The sequence below is a fragment of the Poecilia formosa genome, unplaced genomic scaffold (assembly GCF_000485575.1).
Source record: "Poecilia formosa unplaced genomic scaffold, Poecilia_formosa-5.1.2 Scaffold54, whole genome shotgun sequence".
Lineage (NCBI taxonomy): Eukaryota > Metazoa > Chordata > Actinopteri > Cyprinodontiformes > Poeciliidae > Poecilia > Poecilia formosa.
In genome coordinates this window covers 601,923-622,329 of record NW_006799993.1, presented here as the reverse complement: position 1 = coordinate 622,329, position 20,407 = coordinate 601,923, and the positions used below count along the sequence as shown (strand labels likewise).

General features: G+C 38.5%; 3 protein-coding genes across 5 annotated transcripts; 2 read left to right on the top strand and 1 right to left on the bottom strand.

Annotated features, from left to right (window-relative positions):
• Nucleotides 1–33: 33 nt before the first annotated feature.
• On the bottom strand, nt 34–3,843 carry LOC103138724 (photoreceptor outer segment membrane glycoprotein 2-like). Its single transcript, XM_007553049.2, has 4 exons — nt 3,346–3,843; nt 2,263–3,064; nt 1,453–1,699; nt 34–733 (listed from the first exon to the last, which is right to left on the bottom strand). The coding sequence occupies exons 2-4, from the start codon at nt 2,841–2,843 to the stop codon at nt 473–475; spliced, it is 1,089 nt and encodes a 362-aa protein (XP_007553111.1). The 5' UTR covers nt 2,844–3,064; nt 3,346–3,843; the 3' UTR covers nt 34–472.
• Nucleotides 3,844–7,059: 3,216 nt separating this feature from the next.
• LOC103138803 (uncharacterized) lies at nt 7,060–14,774 on the top strand. Of its 2 annotated transcripts, XM_016671984.1 has the most exons (10): nt 7,060–7,209; nt 7,683–7,826; nt 7,956–8,146; nt 8,232–8,367; nt 8,454–8,508; nt 8,581–8,722; nt 9,183–9,807; nt 9,880–10,027; nt 10,991–11,085; nt 12,849–14,774. In XM_016671984.1, the coding sequence occupies exons 1-10, from the start codon at nt 7,066–7,068 to the stop codon at nt 12,951–12,953; spliced, it is 1,785 nt and encodes a 594-aa protein (XP_016527470.1). In that variant the 5' UTR covers nt 7,060–7,065; the 3' UTR covers nt 12,954–14,774. The 2 variants fall into 2 exon arrangements, with proteins under 2 accessions (XP_016527470.1, XP_016527471.1); XM_016671985.1 differs by lacking the exons at nt 7,060–7,209; nt 7,683–7,826; nt 7,956–8,146 and having other exon boundaries at nt 8,274–8,367; nt 8,631–8,722.
• An 843-nt stretch (nt 14,775–15,617) lies between these two features.
• tmem179ab (transmembrane protein 179a, genome duplicate B) lies at nt 15,618–20,329 on the top strand. 2 transcript variants are annotated; one of them, XM_016672016.1, is made up of 4 exons: nt 15,618–16,056; nt 17,339–17,479; nt 17,565–17,643; nt 17,720–20,329. In XM_016672016.1, exons 1-4 carry the CDS (start codon nt 15,671–15,673, stop codon nt 17,891–17,893), a joined length of 780 nt encoding a protein of 259 aa, XP_016527502.1. In that variant the 5' UTR covers nt 15,618–15,670; the 3' UTR covers nt 17,894–20,329. The 2 variants fall into 2 exon arrangements, with proteins under 2 accessions (XP_016527502.1, XP_007553107.1); XM_007553045.2 differs by having other exon boundaries at nt 15,619–16,056; nt 17,342–17,479; nt 17,720–18,931.
• Nucleotides 20,330–20,407: the final 78 nt, after the last annotated feature.

Here is a 20,407-nt window from a genome sequence, read left to right as displayed (position 1 = left end):
TTAGATGATTATAGGTGACTAAAGTGGTTAGTTATCTATAGAATGCATAGATCAGATCTTCTACCCAAACACTGGTTTAACACTAAGCATGTAAAAAGTAATCAATTAAACATTTCCCTGTAGCACAACTATTAGACATATTTACAGATTCAGTACTTTACTTCACCATTGCATCCAAAAGTTTGGACTTTTAAAAAACATGCATGATTAAACATTATTAATGGCAAGGCCACTTTCACTGACAAGTTATTCTGTTAAGTTGACATAGTGCCAGTCTTTGGTTATGGCAAACCTTTTCACTCCATTTTTTTTTGTAGTTGACGAGTAAAATGGATCATATCCTGACATAAATAATATAATATATAACACCATTAACAGATCTTAAAAAAAGGTAGACAATACGTTATCTTATGACAACAACAGCTCAGAGGATTGGAGATATTTTTCAGTACGGTCTTAAAGTCTGAAATGTTTAGCTTGTTTCCATCTTCTCCTTTGGGGGAACATTGTCTGGCCCATAATGTGCCTTCGAGGTGGATGGGACATCAATGTTGGGGTCACCATTGTTGGCTGTGTTTATTTGGTTGCTCTTGCCGAGGCTCTTTATGATGCGGGCCGTTTCCATGAGGCTGTTTTCCAGCAGCCAACCATCAGATTCGGAGTCAGGGTCTCCCTGCCTCAGCACGTTTTCCAGGGAGGTCTGGAGGTAACGAACACCTGTCAGCACTGACAGCTAAAACAAAACAGGAATGCAATTAGTGACAAAAATGAAAAAAAAAAAGATAAAGTTTGGATATGGTATGCTTTAATTATTTGTAGAAGACCAAAGGAGAAGCTAAGATTGTCTAAATGTAAAGATTTTTCTAAACAACTGCAGGTACAGTGAAAGTATATTCGCTCCATCTTGAACTTTTTTTTTTTTTTCTTTTTACATTTTGTCACATTACAGTCCCAAAGTGTTTATTTGTTTTTGTATCTGTATCAAACTGTAACTGTTTTCTACAGGAACAGAGGTAATCAGATATGTAATCAGGCAGTAATTAAAAGAGAACCAGTTAGAGGCTACAAAAGACATGAGACTAAGGCATATGGAAACACGTTCAAAGCACATTCAAAAGTGTTCTTGTGACCCTGTTATAATTAGGACCCAAATCTATTACTCAGTGTGAGTGGAACATTTTGAAAATTTACATTCAGATGCTCTTCATGCACACTAACTGAGCTAAAGAAATTTTGCAAAGAAGAATGGGCAAGATTTCAGTATTTACATGTGCAATCCAGGCCGACAAATTCAGAAAGACTTCTATGGTTCTACAAACTATTGTGCTCTACTTTCACTTGTCTGTTTCATAAAATCCCAATAAAATGTTTAACTTTTGGTTTTGATATGTGACAAGTTCAAGAGGTACAAATATATTTTCAAGGTAAGGTAGCTATATAGTGTTTCCTTGCCTCAAAGAGCCAGGTAATGAGGACTGTAAGGCCAATGGACTGCATAATGTGGGTGTAGTACTCCAGCAGTGCCTGTCGGCAGCCTTTCATCCAAAGGTTCTGGTCCTCGGTCTGATGCTCATAGTTGAAATGGGCCGAGTTGTTGGTAATCTGCTGCTGGATGCAAGGTCGAGGTGAGTTGATATTGCAGCAGCTGAATGGGACTCCATCCATCAGGTACTTCCCCTCTACATTACTTCTCAGTCGACTTGAGAGCAGGAAAGGGATAAAGTTGAGTTTTTTTTTGGTCAGTTTGGTGCATTTCTCTCTGTTAGTTTATGCAGGCAAAAAAAAAAAAAGCCATGTAAAGTAACCTGAACTTATGTGAACAAAATAGCTTCTTTGTTTAATTATGAGTAAACTGTGATTAAGACAGTTGGGGTGCTACTACGAGTAGATGATCTCAAACACACATGTTTAATAAATCAATGTGAGAAATAGCTTCAAATTTTGCCTTACTGAACAGATAATGGACTATGCCCAAGAGCCAGATTTTTGTCAGGAAACAAACCATGAGCTCTCAATTCTTCCAGAAGAAGGGTTTAAATATTCATCTAGAAACTATTTAGTCTGAATTTATAGTTTGGAGATCACTAGAATTAAATTCAACTGTTAAAAATAAAGTTGTTTCTTCTCTCAATCTTCAACCATTGAAAAAAAAGAAGGGTATGGTTCAATTGTAAAATGTCAACATTCATTCTGAAGAACAGCTCTGTATTGCTGTCTTTTTTGTCAAGTTTTTAAAATGTTGCAACAGCATGCTTTACTTACTCTACGACTTCCTTTTTGGACATGTCCAAGTAACGGTTGCTTATCCACTGAATTTGAAACCAGTCTTTGTAGCCGCTGTTCCCACAGCACTGGAACTGTATCTGCAGTGTGTCCACAGTGTGTTTCAGGAAGCAGCGTCCTGGCATGTCTGTGTCCTTATAGAACCTCATCGCCTGCATCAGGCCCAGGTCCAGAGCCTCCTCCAGCTCCCAGTGCATGCTGTAGCACATCAGAGCCCCCACAAGCACGCACAGGGTGAAAAAGAAGGTGCACACGATGTAGGGCAGCATGATCAGCTTCCAGCGCAAGAACTTGGTGGAGTCCACACAGTCATAGCAGATCTTCCCACCCAGGAAATTGATAGCACAAGCAATGAGGCCCACAGCTATCAACATGTTGGGCACATACTGGATGTCCTTCTCTGCCATCAGCTCTTCACGCTTTTTGAGCTCCACCTTGAGGAAGAGCCCCAGGCTGAACAGGATGATCCCTGTAACCACTGAGATCCAGTTGAGGATCCACAGGATCTGGGCCAGCTTGTCCCTCCTGGTCTTAGTAAACTTTACCTTTAAAACTGCCATTGATTGTATATTTTGTAGTTATTCCTTAAAGGTGAGGGTGGGATTAATTGTGGGATGTAAGTAGATATTGGAAAAGGAACAGTTTATCCTCCAGAGGGGGCAGCGGACTGAGGGGTGGGGGTTTGGTTGTAGGTTCTCTGTCGGTCCTTTCATAAGCAGCTTACTCCAGTCGTCGTAATTGATATAGTGTAGACGCTGCATTATGGTCATACTGAAGAAGGCTATAGTAAAAAAATATAATAATATATATATATACATTATCAAATGAGTATACTGTCTGAGAAAGGAAAATAGTGATCAATAAGTAGAATGACATTTGACAAGGTTTTTATAAGCATGGAATATCAACACAACAGCCATAACAATGAAACAAACATAAGATCAGTATCTCTTATTTCTATTCAATGTGTAAAAACAAATCACTCCCATCATGCTTGCTTAAATATTATGCAAAAACTCTTATTTAGGAAATATTTTTTTTTAAATCTGCAACTATGCTCACCGTCATGTTCTCTGCTTTCGTCAGCAACACCTGACATCATCCTCATATTTGCCTATTTTCTCCATGATGTCCTCATTCTTTGTTGAGGGAGCCGAGTGGTCATACTGACAGAGATATCACAAGGCAGCTACGGGAGCATCTGAATGAGACCGGCGGCCAACACCTGACCCTCCACATAATCTCCTCTTAATCATTAATCGGCCCTGGGCCCCACTAGGGATTTGCACCCACCTTCTGCCACCTATGCAAATCTGACAGTCTCAGTTCTGGGAAAGTAATAACAAGTAGCTGTTGTGTAAGCGTGTAGGTTAAAATTCAAGAACAGATTTAACACTTGTCTTTCTGTTTCCAAAACATACTTTGTGCTAAATAATAAGCATGTTGTATTTACTCATTCCTAATATTCTTATGAAGGTGAAAGGTGTGGTCGAGAGTTTCAGTTAGACATAGTTAAGCGCTAAAGCACTGAATGTTGAATATTTCCAAATTGACACAGTAAAATACACCAAATGTCATCTAAATGTAATTAAATATTTGAATATTTAATTAATTCATATTACTTTAAAGAAATTATATATCAATATGCTGTGTCTATGTTGCGCACCGGTGACTGTCCATGGTGTACCTCAGCAATCACTTGATAATTGCTGGAGAAAGGCAATCCTTGATGGGCCCTCCACGACTTTGCAAGAATAAGCGACGGATGGATGGACAGACGGATGGATAGAGAGATGCTGTAGCTCGATCTCCTACTAGCCTGAAGATTTGCCTTAAGAAGTCCTCTAATTTAAATAGTAAACAGTCTCAAACATGGCGAGGGTACTCTGGTTACACAAGACTAAAATTCCTAGGACTGTACATAATCCTGTACTCCACTGTCAATACTGACAGCAGTATTCTGTGGGGATGCATTTCTTCAACTATGATCTGAAGCTGATCATAGCTGAAGAAAAGATGGATGAAGCTCAGCACAAGACAACTCTAGAAAAAAACTAGTTAGAGGCTACAAGCCATTTAAGACTGAGGTTGAGGTTCTTAATCCTAAACAAACAACCAGAGCTACAATTCAATGCTTTAGATATAACCATGTATATAATCAGCTATTCACTCTTGGTGCTCAATAAAAAAAAGTTTTCATTTTTAGCAATTTTAAAATATTCTAACATCTTTTAACACTTTGGTATGTCATGCTATTTTGGTATATTAAATAAAATGCCACTAAACTGCATGGAAGGTTTTGGGTAAAATATGACAAATGTGAAAAAGTCAAAAGGGTATGAATGCATATTTATGGTACGTGGATAAGTATTTTTTTTTACATTCTTCTAAATGTAAATTAATGACATAATCTAGAAGGAAGTTAACAGAGTACTTTGAGTGACTGTGCGACTATTTGGTTCTATGAGATTTTGAGAAATAGTACACTGATGTAAACGCAAAGTCAAAAAGGAATAATTATTGGATTCTTCTTTTGCAATAGACCTCACTACTAGACCGGAGATGGTGCGGCTCAGCCAATGAAATGTTAACAGAGAGAGATTAGTGGATTAACATCTAAGAAAGTAGCTTGGGTGAAGGAAAACATTGCTGCAGCCGCTGCGGTTGTTTGAAAATCCACATGACACAACTTAGTGCACTCACTGCTCTGCTCAGACCGAGGAAATTCCATCAACATTCAACAGACAAATAACCTCCTCTATTGCAGAGTAAGTACTGAATCTATAACATTTTTAGATGTCAGAACAATTCTCACAACCTCTATGCTTTAATCTGCTCTTGAACAATCCATTGATCTAATTATGTTTAAGATAGTCTAAGAACATTACATGTTATAGGTTTGTAACACCTGAAGGACATGTGCCTGAAGTGTATTATAAATCTCACTTCAGGCACACTTTCTCGGTCTTTGAGGATCTTATATGACTTTTGTTTAACCTGAAATATTATAATAAATACACTCAGATAGTGGTGAAGAGGTGGCAGAACTTTGAGAAATAGTTGTTTTAGTTGTTTGACATAATTTACAGTTCTGTACAGTATGGTCATGTATTATTATGGCCATTGAAATGTGTGGCCAGTGTCAATTTGGCTGTTTGTGGGTTAATTTTGCCTGAAAATCCTCATCCTGCTGCAGAACCCAAGATCTGACATTTAAGATCATGTTGGAGGTTCAATGGTCTGAAGCTTTGGGTGCTAACAAAATCAGAGCCATCATCCACTGGCTGAAGAAGCTGCATATTAAAGGTACGTAAAGAATAGAAGAAACCTCTGATCTCTATATACTTAGTAAAATATTTTATGGTAAAAGGTGTGTTGTTACATTAAACTTTACAAAGGTGATGCGTGTTTGGAGGAGCATCTACAAACCTTTGGCTCCTGGCTACAGAGGACATCAGAATTCACAAAAAAGGAATTGTTAACCTTGTGTAAGTATTTTGTATTTGGCAATTTCTATGTGATTTTAAATGGGAGATATATTGAAAGGCGTGGCTTTCAATATATCAAGATACTTATTGGCAAATGTGAGACAGTCTTCTGTGTTCTGCTGCCCTGAAACTCTCCTATAAATGCTATTTTCTCCCAATCTCTTTCTTTAATGTTAAATTATGAACACTAACATTAGCTAAGGGAAATAAGGCAGACAGTGTTTCAGTGTTTCAGGTTTTGATGAGTTCTAATGTGCTCTCATGGAAGTGTTGATTATTTTGCTTGGCCCAACATTTTTTAGAAGCTTCACAACTGTTCCATGTTTATAACCAGACAAATGAATGTTGATTGTTTCTCTTATTTGGGCAAGATATGTTTCTTATTTTGTGGACTGGAAAGGTAAAAATTCTTCTGCTCTCTTCCTCCAAATTAATGAGTAAAAAAGCACTTTAAATTGAATATGTTGTGTCAAACCCATTTTATTTAATTCAAGCTATGTAACTGGGCACTGCCACTTTATCAAATGTCAGTTCTGAAAAAAAAAATCCCATAAATCCAAAACATTCATAGTTTCTTTTTTTCACCCAATAGGTTTCAGTCGTTGTCAGGGTTTGTGGATGTTCCTGGATCGGAGCTCCTTCGTTGAAGTACACATCTTGCTCCAGAGGCTGCAGAACCTGCTCATCTTGGTTCAGTGGTTGAGAAAACAGCAAGGTCCATTCAGCAACAAGACGGATCAGCTTGACATATTCTAATCATTCCAGCACTAACGTGATCTTTTTTGACTAATTTCCTATTAGGTTTGAAGGCTCCATGTATGATCTGCAGGGACACACAGCACTCATCGAATGGCAGAAATGCTTGTTGGAACCAAGAGCTCTGGACTCTGAAACGACACATCTGGCTGGGTCGGCTAGTTCAGTGGTGGGGCATTATGGGGCTTCTGCCCAGGTTCCCTGGTACTGATGTCTTTGTAAATGGAAGAATTGACATGACAGAAAGCAATCACATCTCTAAAGACTTTTGTGTTCCCTGTTGTTGCTGTTAGAAGCCCAAGAACTGAGACGTATCTCTCAGATGTGGAAGGAAATGGAACTCAGCCATCAGGAAATGTGTCTTAAAACTGTTGGGTAACACCACTGCTGTTTTTCTGAAGAGATAACAAATATTCTAATTCTACTCATATCCTTAAATTTATCCTTAAAGTTTGGTTTCCTTTCTTTCTTTTTTCCCCTATTTGAATTTAGGTGGAATAAGAAAGAGATGGAAAGATGTGGCTTTTTGATCAAGGGCATGGTGATGCAGCTGTCCAAAAGACATGAGTGTATATGGACTTCTGAAGACTGCACAGATCAATGCTACCCCCCACCTTCTCTTCACGCACTTCTGAAGCTTGTCTTGGTTCCTTGTACTGACAACATGTTGGTCCAGGGTATTGTATCCAGTCAGCAATATGTCTAAGGACTCATTACATGGCATTTAAATGTACATTCCTTTTTCAAAACTTTAACATTTTTACATTTTGTCATGCTACCACCTCAAATCTCTAAGCATTTTGATTAGATCTAATAGACTAGTGGTATCCAGTCCTGGGGTTTAGACCTAAAATATTGTAGCTTATAGGTCAAGGGTTTGAAATTCCAGTCCTTGGACAGTCACATCTTGGTTTGCAGATGTGTCATTATTTCAGATTTCAGATCAGCATGGCCTTTATGATGCTGTTGGTTCATTCACAGAAACAGCGAGATATGTGTAAAATCAATTAGTTATTATGATGAACTACTTTGTATTGGTCTATCACTTAAAATCCCAAAAGCAATACAATGAAGTTTGTGGTCGTAGCTTGGCATAATGTTGCAAAGAATTAATGCAGTCACTATGGTGTATGGCTCTTAATAAACTCATCGCAGCTATTATACTTCATCCTGGATGTGGTTAACTTCCTACAGTGCAAAGACAACCTTCTGCAGTCTTTTTGCCATGCTTTCACGATCCCTCACAGATTTTCCCATCAAATCAAAGCCTTCTGGATGTTTGATCATGGGCGCACAAAGGTACTCATTCAAGAACAATGAATTTGTTAAAATAGAAACAAATGAAGATGTGTTTCTCTTTGGGCTCTATCATTTATATTTAAAAATAACTTGATTTGCTAAATAAAGCCCAATAAAATTTGTTCCTAGGCCTCCATGGAGCTCTTGTTGAGTCCCAAAGCCGCTGTCCCTCAGTTCTCCTGGCAACATCGATGCATTATCATCTCTCTGCTGAAAAGCAAGCAGCACCACATGGCACTGAAGTATCTCCAGTGGACAAAACCTCCCATAGAAACCACAGAGGATGCAAAACTGTATGCAGAAGTGTTTCTTCTAAGCAGGTGCTCTCTTGGCTTCTTTACCAATTGAGTAATGTCTTGAGTTAGTGCTTGACTGTTTGGTCATTCTGTTTCTCCACCTACACAGTTGTCTGACTGATGCTTGGGCTTTGTTGAAAAGAAGCCACACAGAAAATGAGGATATGGTCATGTACCTCCTCCAGGCCTGTAAAGGAGTGAATCTACATGCTGAAGCTGTAAAATACATTTGCCATGGATGCAACGTGGGTTACTCTACTTTAACTCATAAATACTACTTTACTTCACACTCCTAAGGGTCTAAAGCAACTTTTTTGAAACTCTTGATCAGGGTGAAGAAGACTGCCACAGAGCTGAAGTATGCATCTTGCAGCAGAAGAATAAAGGTAAAAAATATGTCAAGAAAATGCATCAGATGTTGAATAAAGTGCATTGCATGTAAGTCTTGTTTTCTTCAGATTGTTTTGGTGAAATGGTACCCTACCCACTGTCTGCCACACTGTATCAGAATCAGGCGAAGAGAACAATGTCTTCAGAGGAACTGGTCAAACTGGTCAAGAAGGCTGTGACGGAAGTGAGAAAACCAAATCCCAGGATAAGGTACTGGGGCTTCTAAATTATCGTGAACCACACATCAGTGAGACAGGAGCATGTCAATAACTAACCTAATAATAAACTCAGGGAAGCTAGGAGAAAAAAAAAATAAAATGGTGACAAACACAGATGGATCTGACTCCAAAACCAAGAATTATTTGTGATGGGGTTGAGTACTACAACATTAGGTGAGGAAACATTTGCACAAATCCTCTGTTGAAATGAAAAACAGAGGAGCTGAAGACGTAAAAGAGAGCATTTCAAGAGAACACAAAACCCCCGTCCAGACACAGTGGTGGTAACATCATCATAAGGATTCAGTGGTACTGGTGCACTGCATTAGGAGGATGGGACAATGAAAATAATAAAACTCAATTTACTCAATTTAGGCTGCATGTAGTATAACATCCATGTCCATCATGAGTTTGTGTCATTTTTGATCAGCACTTTGTGTTCTTTATTACAGTGAGGTTGTGTGGCCAAACAAACCAAAGAGAAAATCAAGCAGCAGAGAAATATTTCTGTCAGTGCAGGCTCTGCGCCGCCTCACACCAAGCCCATTCCCAATGGAAGCTGTGGAAGAAACCGAACAAACAGCAGATGCTGAGGATGACCAAGGGGAACACCATTTTGAAACACAGGACATTCTGACTTCTGAGAATCAAAGGTCTTTGTCTGCCCTTTCTTTCTCCTCTGCCTCATCAGCACCTCTGTCGAAATATCCTCACTTCTTTGACAGCACCATAACGCTGCAGAGGATTTCAGCTTTTCTCACTGATCAGGAGATCCAAAGTAAAGGAGATGATGAAGATGATGAGGACAATTTCACCTCAGTGGCTGATTTTTTGCCACAATGCTGGGAGCCAAAACTGTCACCAGATGGCGCCACAGAACAACTTTCCCTCTATGACTTAGGCAAAAGTTTAAAGTCCCAAGATAAAGTAATATTTTATGCTTTGCAAGGTGGAGAAGACGACAGGAAGTACATACCAGGAGAGCAAGTTGCTAATGATTCTCCCAAAATGGTCGCTTCAGGTTCCCACAAGAGTGGAGACCAGTCAGATGGTTTTCTGGTGATATCAGCAGATCAGGTGGGCACAGCTCACAAATACGACACTGTGTATGTTCTGTTGTCTGTCTTTTACTGCACATTTTATGATCAGAAAGGGGATGAGCACCACCAGCAAAAGGAAGCTCTGGGATGTGGCATTCAAGACTTCTCCAGTACACCATCAGCAACCCTCCAGGATCCAGTGACTGACATGAACCAAAGCTTGGTTTCAGAGGACAACACTGGCCAACCAACAATTGGTAAGCAGGACATCTCAGGTTGTAGCTCCGATTGCTATAGTTTTTCTAACAACATCACCAAGTAGTCTGGTTGTATTCCCCCTTCTCAAGTTTTGTCCACACTGCCGGATGAACAGTTTAATCAACATTTCCAATTGTTTCATAATCCTGGGTGAAAACGTGTTTCCACTAGAAAGTCTGCACCTATCTACCTCCACAAAATCCACCCACTTTATCATACACGGGTTCTCAAGCAGCCAAAGGGCTCATTCCATCACTGTTCTGTTTCACCAATATATTTCTTCTCAAAATATGTTTTTGTCCAATGAAACCTAAATTTGCTGTAATTGCTGTAAATGCTTTCAAGATTTAAGGTTTTCTAGCTTGAACACATATTTAACTGTTAAATCGTACATTGCAGGAAAATAAATTACCTTGGGGCAATTGCTAATTAGTTCTTTTGAGAGATGACTGAATCACAGAGAAACTGTTGTGCTGCTCACGGATTAGAAATACCGGTAGCAGCACCAAAGGGATGGGGACTGGGGAGAGATTGGTTTCCCTAACCTTGCTGCGGCAGCCATTCATCCATAAAACAACCCCTATTTCTCCACTGCATTTTCCCCACCCCATATTCTGTGTATATATATATATATATATGTGTGTGTGTGTGTGTGTGTGCGGGGGTGTGTGTGTGTGTGTGTATGGGGGAGTACCTTACAGCTCTGCAGATGCACCTCTTTTGATCACAGCTGGGCGTCTTGTCCCTCACTCATGCACATCTTTATAGCTAAGTCAAAGCTCAAAGACATGAGACTGTGGTTAAAAATGATGAGAATATTTTTTTCTTACTCAACAGTTCATCTTATGTGATGGTTTCTTTTAAAAGGAACGTTAATGCTCATACAATGCTTGCTGGCATAAAAGCAATATCTTCAACATCTACCTTTCCCAATTTATAGTTTTCCTTCTTCTTGCTCACAGATAACACCATGTCTTCCTGTCTACTTGGCCCCTCATCCACCAACAGTCTGGCCACCTTCACTGATTTCTCTGCAAAGCAAACAGATGACAAACAGGTACTTTATTATTATTATTATTTTTTTTAGTTCTTCATATACAAAGACGTTGTCATCGACAATGTGAAACATTATCCGGCCTTCAGGGGGCACTATTGCTCCAGTTAGCTACTTGGTGTGGCTGGGATGATCTCATTTTTAGGCCCTTGGGATTTCTCCTCATCACAGCCCAGCAGGTGTCCTCTTTACTCCCCTTCATCCCTTGTTCTTCTGTCCTCCAGCATAAACATCACTGCTTTTAAGATTTCCTCCCACAATGATGTCATTCTTCAAACAAAAGTGCAGGTCACATTGTTGCTTTTGTACATTTGTTAAAAAAAATAAAATAAATAAAAATAGGTGTGTCCTGTCCAATCTGGCTAGTTTAATATGGATTTGTGCTTTTTCTTTGACCGAGAGGACTAAAGGACTCGGTGGTGGATTAAGATGTGTGTACCTCAATTTTTATGTTGATTCGGTAATAAATTATTAGGGATGTTGTGTTATTATTATTGAGACCAGAAGTGTGTCCACACAAAGCTGTAGTTCATTAAACTGTAAATTATTAACCTAACCTAAAATATTTTGAAATTTACATTTTGTCATCTAAGAACTTCAGTATATTTTGTTCAGTATTTTGTTTGAAAGAAATGCATAACATTTAAGCTGAAGTAAAACAATACACAGTCTTCAGTTTTTCTGCAAATTACAATTTTAAAGGTGTGGCATGTACCGAAGTACACACACATGCATACATACGCATAAAAACAGCAGATCAGCCAATCAACCTAAAGATGAAATAGAGCACTGAGAGTCAAAATGGAATTAGTAACATTCACAGAACAGCAAACCATCTCTGGAAATAAAGTCAAAAAGCAATTGGTAAGCATACATTTGAGACAATACAATTAGAAAAATAACGGTTCTACGCCAGTTCCTTACTCAAACCCCGTTTTACTGCTTGTAAATTGTGAATCCAGAATCCTTCTCTTTGTAACAAGTCTGTTTCTGTCATGCCTTCTATTAGAAACAGACATTTAATTTTCTTGACATTTAAAGATGACCAGCTGTGTTAAAGTGTCTAGCCACAGGGGATTTCTCAGCTTTATCCCAAATATTACTTTCATGTTCAGAAATGTCTGACTTTTGTTCAGTTTCACCAGTCTATCCAAAGATACATAGGCATTTCGATGAATGAGCTATATTGTATTAATATGGTATTTATGTGTTTGCATCCACCTGAATAATATGTAGTTGAGACCCTGGGTTTACTAATGTTGTCTAACAAACCTCTAAGCACTACACAAAACAGCTGTATTTGTACTGAGATTAATCAAGATGCAAGTGGACTGCACAGATTAGGCGACCTTTATAAACGAGTTGTTGCAATGGATTTTATATAAGCTAATGTGGAAACTAATATTTCTGTTGGTTTGAAAAACCCAAAAGAAGGATATTTAAATTAGTAATTGTAAAAGGGCAAAATTAAATAAATAAATAAATAAATACAAAATCTGGATTGAAACTGCACTGCTTGCTCAAAGAAACATGCAGCAATGTAGTGCTGGCCGCTACTACAAGTTAAACTGTTCATGGTTTAAGGTGAGATGAATGGCCTTTATTAGGAGCATTTAATCAGTAGTTGGCCCAGTGCATCCTTTCTGCTGCACCCCCTGAAGGGGAAAGATTAATGGGTACAGGATATTTCATTAAGCCCTTCACATCACTGCTCAGGATATGAGGCTGTAATTGTGTCTGTTTTTCACTCCTGCTTTGTGTTACAGGCAGAAGGAAAGGAGCTTGCAGGTTGGAGAGGGAAGGCTCCACAACAAAGAGTCATGAGTGGAAGAACAGAATCCAGGAAAGGCAAACGAGTGAAGAGAATATGATGAAAATAATGCATGAAAAAAGAGTCTTTTGAAGACATGAATCTCGTTTATATATCATGAAGTCACACTCTGTAACACAACCGATCAACTGAACATTGGACATACAGTGCATACTTTCTTGAATGTTTCTCTGAGCTGTATCTGACAGTGTCACAAACATTATTACATATATATTTTCACTATTGCCTGTTCAATATTAAAAGAATACATGCTATTCCAGATAAAAACACAAATACACCACATTAAAAATCCACTGATGTTATCACTGGTAGTGATTCCATTCTTTACATTCTTTGCTGGCTTCCCCCATGCTTGGAAAAAAAAGGGATGTTTGCTTTGCAGCCAGAGTATCTCATGAAAAATGGATGACCTCCCAATGCTTTCTTCAGCCCATTCCCCGCTATATTTACCCAGAGTCCAGGGAATGCATTTGGGTTAGCATCCCTCCCCTTATCCCTCTCTTGTATGGGTGAGTGAATAACTTAACACATATTTCAGGTTGACACACTTCTCCTGCGGATCTCCCCTGGGCGCCCAGTTCACGAGCCCACACATGCTGTATTATTTAAAAATGGGCTTTGGAATTCTGCTCATGTAATTTCCTCTTTGTGCTTTTTTTGTAATTTAAGACTTTGACCTTGCAGTCGTTGCAGCACTTCTGATACCAGAGGTTGTCCAAGGTCTAATCAGGGAGGACATCAGCTCGACTACATTTAGTTCATTTTGTGTTGAGAAACAATTCATCTGCTTCTCAGATGGATTGAAATTTTCTTTTTTAAAAATAGGATGAATCCTTCTCTTTCTAAATTAGCGATACTATTACACAATTAAAAAGACAAAACAGATAAAATCTACATCTAAAGTCCAGGGAATCCATTAAAAGATTTTTTTTTTTTTTGGGGGGGTAGCTTCTGCATCTGAAAGATTAATTTTGTATGGGGCCTGTACAGTGCATAGTATTGGTGTACATTTTTTTGTTATTATTTTTTTTAAATTAAACTGTAAAAGAAAATCTCCATCCCACAATTTTCTGTTATGTACATTTCAGAAGCCTTTAAAATGGTATGACCACAACATAAAACTGTCTCAGTTCTTTGGAATCAAATCGACTTCAAAGCCTAAACCTCTCACACACAAACATAACTCAAGCTAATCTGTGAGCTGATAAGATCATGAAAATCAGAGTGCAGAGCTGCAGCAAAATGACAAGGCCTAAATCACACACCACGGAAATACTGCAGTTAGTATGATGGATACAAATAGCCTCCTGTTATCTCAAAAGCACACATATAAATACTTGTCTTTATGTTGTATTGAATATTCCAAGGAAAACTACAAGAATGATAGTAATGGATCCTGGTTTAAAAAGACTTCATGACATCCCTGATGATGAAAAATCTACAGGTTCACATTAATGACATATTCATTAAAATAACTCCCTGTACTTTTTAAGTTAAAAAAAAAAAACAACAAGAAAAATAACTTATTTAGTTGCATGTTTTGACATTCTGCAACAAAAGGATTTACAATTAAAGCTGGTGATCATAACATGTCTCTGCAGACTAGAAGCTGGGATTTTTGCCCACTGGAGGGCGCTGTGAGAAGGCAACGTCCCACCAAAGGGACAGAGACACCTTGCTCTGCTCAGCAGATGGGCTCATTGGAGCATGTCAGATGGCTGTGACAGGCCGCTACCTGCCCTTCCCTTAAGACTGTCACCATGTATAAACAAACCATTACTCTTATTTTTGAGCATGCATAGCAAAATGTAGGCTATCAGTTTATGTTGCATCTCATATTATTAGAAGGACTCGAAGTGAAGCCTAGTATTTTGAAAAACATGTTTTTTTAATTATAATTTTATATTTTATTATTTTTTTACTTGATAATTGTCTATTTGTATCCATTGTAGTTAAAACATTTCACTGCAGATGATGATATGTGTTGGTATCCATAATAAAAATGTCATCGTTTGTTCAAATTGTTTAAATAAAAATATTGTTTAATGCTAAAATTATTTTTCATATATTATTAATATTATCATACTTGGAGTACTTCCTGGGACCGCATAATGGGGTCAGAGGAAGGGCAACATTCAAGAAAAAAGTGTTGATTGTTGAAGACGAAAACTGGATACTAAATGATAGAAGGCAAAATAAAGATTTACACTGGAAAACAGAACTCAACAAGGTCTTTCCAATGAAAAGCTAAAACTAAATTCCGAATAGTTTCAAATAGGCCTACTTGAAGTTCTTAAAGAACAGACGATAAGTAGAAGGAATCTTTATGCTAGAAAAAATGTAGTATGGAGCACCAGATGTGTCCCAAAAACTGTTTGGTTTTAATGTTTAGCTTATTACTCTTCTTTATTTCTATGAGATTTTTATCAAAATGCAGTTTGTAACTTCTTTTGGGAGATATTAAAATAAAATACACTTATTATTATTATTATTATTATTATTATTATTATTATTATTATAAAAACTACAGTGTGTTTAATCCAACAAAGACACCGCAAGGAACCGTGCAAACCAGTTTTGGTCAAATCCACTTCAACTGTAGTAGCTGCGCTCTAAAACGTGGCAGCTCTTAAATCCTTCTCAGCAGTTTAAGACCGCAGCAGCAGTGGAGCGGTTCATCGCATACGGTCTGGATGCAGATGGAGAGCCCCGAAGGCCTCTGCCCACTCATTAATTTGCTGCACAGTTCGTCCTCGGATGCTGCGCTTCCGCTCGTCTCTGCTTCCACTGCGCAGCCGCACTTTCTCCGGCGGCCAGCAGGCAGAGGCGTCAGACGGGAAAATGGCCCTCGACAATCTGATCTTCGCGCAGTGCATCCTCTACTTTCTGGCCTTCGTGTTCGGCTTCATCGCCGTGGTGCCGCTGTCGGAGAACTCGGAGGACTTCGGGGGGAAATGTCTGCTGTTCACCCGCGGAATGTGGCAAAACGAGAACATCACTGTGTCGAAGCAGCGTTTCATCGTGGAGGAGTGGGGACCCGAGTGCTCCTGCAGCTTCATCACTTTTATCGGGATTGCATCCCTCATCCTATCCGCAGTGCAGGCATGGAGGCTGCTGTTCTTTTTGTGCAAAGGACACGACGAGTGAGTGGCAGTTCACATGTCCACCTTGAGCACAGCTACGTAGGAAAAATGAAGCAAAGCCTAATGGAAGCACGCTGCATCACTTATAGCTTTAACAATTTGTATGCAGCCATTACAGGCTAAATACAACGCCTATATGTTGTGCTAAAATTTCAACATGTTTTCCGCATCTATTAAAACGCGCAGTCATCTTGCCCTGCAACTGGAGAATTACGCAGTACCTCTTCAGAATATGAAAAATCCGCCTTAGTCTCTAAAGTATACCACAATAATAAACATTTTGTAAGTCTGGATTTGTGATAAAGTGCATAATTATCACCAAAATTAAGCCATGTTGAATTATTCTATGACGTCTATTAGGTCTTCCTGGTATAAAGTGTTTATTTCTGCTAACCTTGATGGTTATGGCTTTCATTTCATAAAAAAAAAAAACATAAATAAAATTCAGTATCTCAGAAAAGCATCATATCATGTAACATCAATAAAAAAGTACCTCACGCTGAAATTTTATGTTGCAACCATGTTATGGCCTGGGTCATTATGGATAATACAGCTGTCCATCACGCAGTCATTGACACCCTGCACAAGTGGGATACATCTAAAAAGGCTGATGTAAAAGAAGCTTCTCTATCCACAGAGAGCCCTATTCATATTAATGGAAAGTTTGGAGGAAGGAAAAAATGTGGTAGACAAGAGTCCACCTACAAAAGAAATAATTACAGCCATGAGGGATTTGTTAATGTCCATTTCAGAGTTTAGGAAGACAATTAAATGGCAGCCTCATTTCTGTCAGTCTGCTTTAGAGCAGCTCGTGTTACAATGTAGCTTACCCCCATCAGTGTGTAAATGGTGTACATGACTGTAGTGTGAAGCGCTTTGCTATCCCCAGACTTGATAAAACGCCATACAAATGAAGACTATTTACCATTTTACCTTTCAATTCAATGGTGTGTTTTTTTTCCTGATGTTGGTGCACCTTTTTCTAACATACTTTTTCCTTCCTTTAAACTTCACATTACTAATGTGCTTTCATATAACCGTCAGCTTCATTAGCAATTGTCTTTTGTGGCATATTCTCGTTGTGTGGGGTGTCAATAACTGTCATCTAGATAACTGTCCCTTAGAAGTGTTCTTACATAACATTTCTGTATAAAAATCTTTTTTCGGTTGGTCTTATGCAGTATTCACATTTTCCAAGAAAGGAAATAAAGGACTTATATTAGCTGTACTGTAGCTTTAAGAGCAGCATAGACCGATTTTGTGTGTTTCTTCTTTCTCCCAGCAGCTCATTTTTCAATGCCTTCCTCAACCTGATGATAAGCTCCCTGGTGATGTTCACCATCTTCCTGTCCAGCACCATTGTCAGCGTGGGTTTCAACCTGTGGTGCGATGCCGTCACTGAGAGTGGGACCATGCCTAACAGGTGAGATAAGAGCACACAATAATTGACTTTCAGGGGGAAAAAAAGCATCATATGGTCCCCTTTAACGTCCAATTAATTTGTTTAGCTGTGAGGAGCTGCAGGACACGGACCTTGAACTCGGCGTGGACAATTCTGCCTTCTATGACCAGTTTGTAATAGCTCAGGTAATGGTTTTTGTTTCCTAAATCAAGCTGATATTTCTTGAAGTGAGGTCATAAATGGAGGATGTCCCTGTTTCAGTTTGGCCTCTGGGCTGCCTGGCTGTCCTGGCTTGGGATCACAGTGTTAGCCTTCCTGAAGGTCTACCATAACTACAGACAGGAGGATCTGCTCGACTCCCTGATCCACGAGAAGGAACTGCTGCTCAGCCGCTCTTCACGCTGCAGCTCTGACCTCAAAACTGGCCTGATCTAGAAACTACAACTCTCTCATCTCTGCCCCTACAGTGCTCGTCACAAGTTCACATACGCTCGACATCCCCATGGATCACGTTTTAGATATTGATGATGCATTTGAACCGTTTTTTTTGTATGGTGGGCTGATGATACAGCAAACAACTTCACAGAATTTCATAAACAATTACATCCACACGCTCTCTCTAATCTATTGGTCAAAATGCCAGGTTAGGTTGTAGAGATGTTAAATTCTGGCCTTAACTTTTCACTACTGTTGTGGAGAAAAAATAAATAAATTGCCAAGCTTTAAATCACTCAATTAGGTTTATTTATGTGCTGAACAAAAACAAGCCAGAACGCTCTCATTAAAAGCTCCATATTTGTTTTATTTTTTTCCAAGGACAAGACAGTGGAGAGACTGTCTGCCTCTCATGCAGCTGCAGCAAGACAACATCTAATCTTGGTTGTGTAACCCAGACTGGTTCATTTGGTGACAGTTCATTAGCATTTAGAATAAAAGACGTAACACTGCTCTTAGCTGAATCGGTACACTTCTTTAAAGTCGTTGGTTTCTCAGGCCCAACACAGCTTTTAAACGTAATAAATGTATTTTCAGAATATTTTAAAGTCAGTGCCTTTCAAAATTGTAATTAGTTTATTTAGCCCAAAGCCTTAAAACCTTAAAAGGGGCTGCCCAGACTAGTTTTGGAATGGATAAAGCAGGCTAACATCATACGTTTGAAAAGTACTGAACTCTAATATTTTGTAAAAGTGTGTCCTTCCCTTAAAATCTGGCATATGACACCAACAAATTTAAATGAGCTCTATCAGCTTTGAACCAGAATTCTGAAAATCTTTTCTGTTGTCCACTGAAAGTCATCAGCGTATGACTAACCAAGGGAGTTTTAACTAAACTGTATCAGGGATTTATGTTTATATTTGAGTTTATATCTTTAATTATAAACATATGTTGATTTAAGCAAAAACGCAGTCAGAATTCTTGTTTTAAAATTCAGTGTAGTGAGTTGTTGTAACACCAGTTTAGCATAAAAAAAAACATTTGAAATGCACATCTAAAAACCGATTTAAATATGAAAGTTGTGAGTTTATGTAAACCTACTTGTGACCAGAACTGTAGGTTCTCATCTCTGCCATAAGATTCACCAACGTTTGCCTGTGGAGACAATCAAAATGAATTGGCTTCTGCTTTACATTGTCATAGAACCAAATCAAATGGATCATTTTCTTCCTTGGATGAAACTCAGACAAAAATCTGCAGGTTTTAATCACTGCTTATTGATTACAAACCAAGCCAACTATTTACCTGAAATATATACTTGAGTTTTCTTCAACTCTTAATTTTCTAGCCACTCAGTATTTATGAGTTTGGGGATTTTTTTATTTATTTTTTTTTAAAATCATATTTCTTTGTAAATTTTTTGCATGGTACCCAGTGCATGACAAGCTGAGCGGGTGGTTTTATATATAAAGAGGTGTAGTTATTGTTTTCTGGTCTTCTCCAGACAAACGTTCTCCTTAGGTAGGCTTTTGTTGTGAAAAGGCACATCTTGGTGAACCGAGGCTCATTTGCATGCGTAAGCAAAGTAGATCAGTCTGCGCTTTTGCAGTGTGTTTACACAGCAGCTACCAGGAGTTGTGTATGATAAACTGCAACTCAAAGCATTAATATATTTAGCAGCTAGTCCAAAAAAGCTTTTAGCATCAGTGAGATATAAAACAGATTTTATGATGTGCTGTTTAGTGATTGAGGCTTCTTCTTCTTACTTAATAGGCTACAAAAACAATATATTTTACTGCTGTGACATATGTATGTATACCTGCATGCATTCCTGTGGCTGTTACATCACATCCTATATTGGTCAGGAAGAGCACAAGCAAGCTATCTGATTTTGACAGGCAATGACAGTTTTATTTAAAATAATAGAGAACATAAAACCAAAGGAACTAAGAAAACCCTCTATAAAGGCACTTTTTCCAAAGTGACCATAAATGTTCAGATAACTGTAAAAGGCAGCTAAGTGTGCATATACAGGATGTGAGTTTACTGGGAATCATTTTATTGCTAATAACAATTTAGTTTGACAGTATGGAGCTGCGGGTGTTATCTTTTTTTGTTTGTTTGTTTTTTGTTTATTTCTTCTGTGCAGGCGTTGATTTGCCATATTGCTTCAAAGCTCAAATGTGAGATCTCCACAATCAAACAGGATCATGATGATTTCCCTGAAACCTGTCATACAGACAGCACTGTTCTCTCACTGTCTTATTGCTCATAACAAGAGGTATGTTGGATGTGCATCACTGTGCCCTTTGATTCCTATATAACCCATTTGTGTGCAAGTTTGGCTGCTTTTTTTGAATTTCTTTGCTTCATTCGATAAAGTAACTCATATATAACTCATATCTACAATAAATTCTGTATCTGGTTCTGATATAATTCTGAGTTTGGCCTCAATTGTTCCAGGGTTTTCTTCTCGTCCAAATATACACAGGAGTTTGGAATCGGAGTTACACC

Coding starts and splice junctions, on each gene's coding strand:
- tmem179ab (XM_016672016.1), top strand. CDS start 15,671: ATGCTGCGCTTCCGCTCGTCTCTGCTTCCACTGCGCAGCCGCACTTTC. Junction 17,480..17,564: donor AGTGGGACCATGCCTAACAG/GTGAGATAAGAG, acceptor TAATTTGTTTAG/CTGTGAGGAGCTGCAGGACA. Junction 17,644..17,719: donor ACCAGTTTGTAATAGCTCAG/GTAATGGTTTTT, acceptor TCCCTGTTTCAG/TTTGGCCTCTGGGCTGCCTG.
- LOC103138724 (XM_007553049.2), bottom strand. CDS start 2,843: ATGGCAGTTTTAAAGGTAAAGTTTACTAAGACCAGGAGGGACAAGCTG. Junction 1,700..2,262: donor TCCAAAAAGGAAGTCGTAGA/GTAAGTAAAGCA, acceptor CCTGCTCTCAAG/TCGACTGAGAAGTAATGTAG. Junction 734..1,452: donor TCATTACCTGGCTCTTTGAG/GCAAGGAAACAC, acceptor GTTTTGTTTTAG/CTGTCAGTGCTGACAGGTGT.
- LOC103138803 (XM_016671984.1), top strand. CDS start 7,066: ATGGTGATGCAGCTGTCCAAAAGACATGAGTGTATATGGACTTCTGAA. Junction 7,210..7,682: donor ACATGTTGGTCCAGGGTATT/GTATCCAGTCAG, acceptor AACTCATCGCAG/CTATTATACTTCATCCTGGA. Junction 8,147..8,231: donor GAAGTGTTTCTTCTAAGCAG/GTGCTCTCTTGG, acceptor CCACCTACACAG/TTGTCTGACTGATGCTTGGG.